Source organism: Fulmarus glacialis, unplaced genomic scaffold (genome assembly GCF_000690835.1).
Source record: "Fulmarus glacialis isolate BGI_N327 unplaced genomic scaffold, ASM69083v1 scaffold33065, whole genome shotgun sequence".
Lineage (NCBI taxonomy): Eukaryota > Metazoa > Chordata > Aves > Procellariiformes > Procellariidae > Fulmarus > Fulmarus glacialis.
Window position 1 is genome coordinate 2,700 of NW_009212883.1, and position 5,001 is coordinate 7,700.

Here is a 5,001-nt window from a genome sequence, read left to right on the forward strand (position 1 = left end):
AGCAGGAAAATGGGAAATAAAGTCTGGGAAGAGGAGCAGCATTGCAAGCAAAAGCCTGACTGCTGGGCAGAACAGCTAGCGTAATCCCGCTGTCGGAGCATTTACAGACACATGTGATGTGCTGGGGAGCCAATCCTGCTCCTGTCCCTTGGGGTGAGGCTCATGCAGGTGTGCACAGCACCCAGGGGTGCGCCAGCAGGGGAGCTCAGAGGGAAGAGAGACGGGGAGGAGGGGAGAGAGCAGGAGGAGAAAGGAGGATCTTTTTCACCTGTAGCCGGAGGAAGTCCTGGGGTTTGAAGTCATTTGGGGAGCACCCACACCAGTCGACTATGTGTTTATATTGGCACTTACAGCCCAGCTTCCGGTTCCAGTTGGTCACTCGGAGGTTGTTATCGACCAGTGTCTCGCAGGCGTGACTGTTCTCCAGGACCGTGTGGAAGAAGGACTGTGCATGGCAGAGAAGGGACAGGAGAACCAGTGGGGATGGTTAAAGGAGACCCCTCCACCCCTCACTCACAGAGGAACAGGATAGGCTCCTGAACAGAAACCTATCCCTGTTCCCAGCACAAGGCAATGCATAAGAGACGAGGCTGTGTGCCCACAACAGTCCTTATCTGGCCCAGAGGGGCGCCTGGACCTAAAGCAGGGCTGGATATAAACATGAGCCTTGACTTGTCTGCTCCTCTCTCCCCTCTTTCATACCCAGGTCTGGGCAAAAGGGAGGCATAAAGCTGCCTGCACAAAGCAGTGTCCTTCACAGTTACCCAGGGTGGTAATGAAGTGGGAGAGAGATGTTAATACCGGGGAAGAAAATCCAGCCTGTGCCCTGCAGCCAGCACCCACCTCGGCTGGCAGGAGCGTGTAGGTGTAGAACTGGCGCAGCTGGGATACCAGCTGGTCGTCGGCATAGACCACGTACTCCACGAAGCTGCGCGTCAGCGAGAACCAGTCGGAGCCCCCGTCCACCACGATGCCCTCAGGGATATGGCGCTCGCCCAGCCGCCACATGTGGGAGTCACACTCGTGGAACAGGCGGTCCAGGCCCTGCTTCTTGATAAACCTTGATAAACAAGGACAATGATGAGGGGTTAGGGGTGTCAGCCACTTTGCTGGGTGCAGCTACATCCAGAATATCCCCCCCTGCCCCAAGTGTGTCTGTTCTTTTCTGAAATCCCTCCTTTTTCTGTTCCTCCAGCTCAGCTCTGCCTCTAGCTGGGATTACCTGGCGTTGTCTCGGCCATGAGACTTCAGGAAGTTCTTATCTCGGTATTTGGACAGGAACATCACCAGCTCCTCATTGGTCCTGAGGTGCAAATTAGAAAGCATTAACAGTCCCTGGGGTAAAGCAGCCCAGTAAACATTCACTCTGCAAGAGCCACCAGACAAAAAGAGCCTAAGGCTGCTTGATAGGTGCTGACTCAAACCCTGGCCCCATCGCTAGGGAGATACAGATGTGGCCCCTCTGCTGTCTGGTGCCTCACTTGTTGGTTCCCCTGCAACACCCAGATGGCAGGAAAAAACAGCCTCCGAGGTACTGGCTGGACTTCTCTGCAGAGAAGTGACCAGCCTGGCTCCGGAGCATCATCACCAGCACGTGGGTGCAATCTCCAATCCCATCCTCCCTCAGCTCCCTGCTCCTCCCTGCCCCTCCCAAGTCTGCTGCAGCATCATGCAGCCCGAACACCTCCATCATCCTCCCCTGCCCCAGCAAGGTCCTCACCTTGTGGGGTAGTCAGTGGCACTCAGGTTGATGAAAAAGTCCCAGGGCCACTCGGCCAGTTCCAGCAGATCCTTCATGCTACGCAGGTACATCTTCAGCAGGCTGGCACCTCCCCAGATGGTCACCATGCGCCAGGGTGTCACGCGGATGTTGGGGTAGTGCCGGGCCAGCTCCACTGCCTCGCGATGGAGGTAGTTGGAGCGCTGCCAGGGAACATGGCTCATGGTCAGCAGGGAGCTCGCCTTCCCGGGGCCTCCTTGCCACTAACCCGGGCTCAGCCCTTACGGCAGCCTCCAGCAAGACAAGACTGCTCTGGGCAGGAGGCATAGATCCTGCTTCCCTGGGGTTGCAGAAATAGAGGTGGGAGGGTCACAGCTCCACCGGCAGCAAGGACAAACCCTTCCCAGCCACTTCCTCCAGCACAGTGGATGCTGTGCCTCCACTCACCGCCTACCCATGCCCCAGCTCTGCACCCTGTCCTAGTGACCGATCCAGGCACTGTTAGCATCTCCCTTCCCCTCGTCCCTCCTGCTTACCTTGTCGACATGGATATAGAAGAAGTGCTGCTGGTGGTACACAGCCTTGATGAGCCGCTTCAGCTGGCGAATAGCCCTGCCGTGCACAACCAGCATATAAGCGATGCGCACGGGCTTGCTGGGGGGTGCCTGCTGCAGCCGGCTCTCGTCCCACTGGATGACGGGGCTGACCTTACCTGCATGGGGAGGGAGAGGGCTGTCAGCCGCCTGCGGCCTTGGCACCCACTGCCCCACCACCCGGAGCTCCTGATAAACCAGGGAGATCCGGGCAAGGCAGGGGACAGCAGGGAAGAGCTCAGCCTCGGACAAACCCCATCACGCTGCAGTGCCAGGGCATCGTGGCACACGCAGCCCCTTGCGTTAAATTGACAGGGCTACAACGAGTGGGGGGAGGTTGGGTGTGTCCTTCTCTGGCCCCTCAAAACAGAAGATACAGTTGGGCCTGGCTCTGACCTCTGCAGGCCAGAATGAACAGCCCAGTTTAAGGAGGGCACAGCTTTGATTGGATTACAGAAGCAGCAGTAATCTGGGAATCAGTGACAGATTGAGGTCACTTTTTGCCAGGTGGGACAGTTTGGTGACATAAGGAAGGTGGCCCACGCGCCTGGCTGGGATATTCTCGATGCCCAGGGGCAACTGGGAACACCCCTGCAGGACTCACCCAAGAGCTGGCAGTGGCGAGGCACAGACTGGGGCATGAGGCTGCCGGCCCGGTGCAGACACACCACGTTGGCGATCTCCTGTTGGCACTGCTTGCTGCTGGCCCGAGCCGCAGCGCCGGGAGGGCTGCTTTGCCTGTGATTTCACACTTGGGGGTGAAGCTGTTCTCGGTGGGCTGGGGAGCCCCCTCCACGCTGCCCGTGTCGCCCTGCTGGAAGATGGCCAGCTGGGCCTCCCCACGTGGCTCTGTCAGGTTCCTCCGGCTGGAGGAGTCCGGCGCACCTGGCAGCCTCCGTCCTGGTTTGTGTCTCACCGTGACGGCTCTCACCACCTTGGACACCAGTGCCCCAGGGCTGTCCAGCCGTCCCCGCCATCGCCCGTGCTTCCGGCTGGCACTGCCCCGGCGCCCAGCAGAGCTGTCCGAGTCCTTGGAGCCGTCACTGCTCTCGGGCAACCTGGTTTTTTTCTGCCGCTCCTGTTTCAGTTCCAGGTAGATGCAGAAGAGACGACCGACAGCCTTAACTCAGACCCCCAGCCCTGCCAATGTGCTCCCCAGAGCATCCATGTCCCCAGCGCTCAACGTTCCCAGTCCATGCTGCAACATGCCAGGTGCTCCAGGAGCAGCCACCATGCAGCAAAGGAGTCTGTTACACCACCCCTCTGCCACCTAAAACCCCAGGCTAAGACCCCACAGCACCTCCCTGCACAGTCCTATGCCCCCCTCACAGGGACACCCCTCTGTATGCCAGCAAGGGAGACTGCGATTTGCAGACCCCGTGGTCACAACACCCTGGACGCACAAAGGTCTTGCTCTCTGCTGCCGGGCTCGCCACAAGACTAAACAGCCAAGGTCAGTTTTGTCTGCACCAGCCATCCTCTGGGGTCCTGTGTGGGCAGGAGCACCCCCGCACGGTGGGGATGAGCACAGGGCTGCTTTGGCTGGCGGTGGTTATTTTACTGGGAGGCAAATGGACCAGCTCCTGCCTGCCAAGATCACGCTGTGAGCCCAAGCCCAGCACATCTGGGTCCCAGGTGGCCGCAGCTGCGCTTTCTAGGGCTAAAAGCACTGGAGAGGCACTGAACGAGGCCCTGCCCGCACTCCCTTCCCTGGGCCCTGGCTCCCTGTGCTGGGCTGGAACAGTCGCTGCAATCGTGAGCTTCTCTAGAAATCCCTTTAAGAAACCCTCCCGCCGAGCCAAGTGGATGTGTAAAAGGAGTAGTTAATTACACTTCGTTACCTCTGCCAGGCTGGCTGATGAACAGAAACGAGTCAGCCTTGGAGAGAGCAGAGAGTTGGGAAGTTTGGATGCCTGCGAGAGCCACACTCATGGGAAAGCACTTTCCCAGAGAGTTATGCCCCCAGCCCACCGCAGGCGCTCCTGGCCAATAGGCAGGCAGGCAGCAAAGCAGCTGCCTGCTCCCACCAGGCCTCCCAGGGCTATCTTACAATGCCCTCAAAACTCTGCCTGCCCAGCCACTGTGCCAGGCATCATGGGAGGCAGCGAATGCATCGGGGGCTATTCCTGAGCAGCAGAATCTTCTGAGGATGGGCAGGTGCCTCACAAGGACTGCGGGACCAAATCAGCCCCCTGCACAAGCGCCCCTGTGGGCGTAGCTGCTGGGAAGTCACGGTCAGGAGCAACCATGCCGTACAAAGGCTGGAAAGCACCTGGCAAAATCTGCCCACTCCAGTGTCCCTGAACTACTCATGTTGTGGTGGCACAGCCTGCAAACCATGGCTACCCAAGAAGGGGCCAAGCCACCGCTTAACTTCTGAGGGGCTGGCATCAGTGAGGATCAGCCGAGTCCCCTTCTGCCCAGACAGGCATCACAGGCGGCCCAAGACAGGCAGCAAACCGTTCATTAGTCACCACGCAGGACCATCTGTTCAAGAGTTATAAACCTGTTTTCTCTGCTGAGCATCACAGGAGAGGGGAATCAGGAGGCGACAAGCGAGGAGCGAGTCTCTTCTGCGGGCTCAGCCCTGTTCCTGCTGGAAGAGACCCACCGGCCCTGCTCACACCCTCTGCTCCCCAACATGCCTGGCTCTGAGAACAGCCCCCGCGGGATACCCACCCTCTGCCA

At 59.0% G+C, this 5,001-nt stretch overlaps 1 protein-coding gene across 1 annotated transcript in view; it reads right to left on the reverse strand.

The window, feature by feature from the left end:
* The window catches only part of XYLT2 (xylosyltransferase II), a gene marked incomplete at its 5' end in the record, with an annotated part of 6,124 nt that extends 2,691 nt beyond the window's left edge, over nucleotides 1–3,433 (reverse strand). Inside the window, 7 exon segments of the mRNA XM_009578027.1 lie at nucleotides 269–445; nucleotides 844–1,060; nucleotides 1,223–1,303; nucleotides 1,721–1,923; nucleotides 2,257–2,432; nucleotides 2,918–3,026; nucleotides 3,029–3,433. Coding sequence (XP_009576322.1) covers nucleotides 269–445; nucleotides 844–1,060; nucleotides 1,223–1,303; nucleotides 1,721–1,923; nucleotides 2,257–2,432; nucleotides 2,918–3,026; nucleotides 3,029–3,433 — 1,368 coding nt within the window.
* Nucleotides 3,434–5,001: the final 1,568 nt, after the last annotated feature.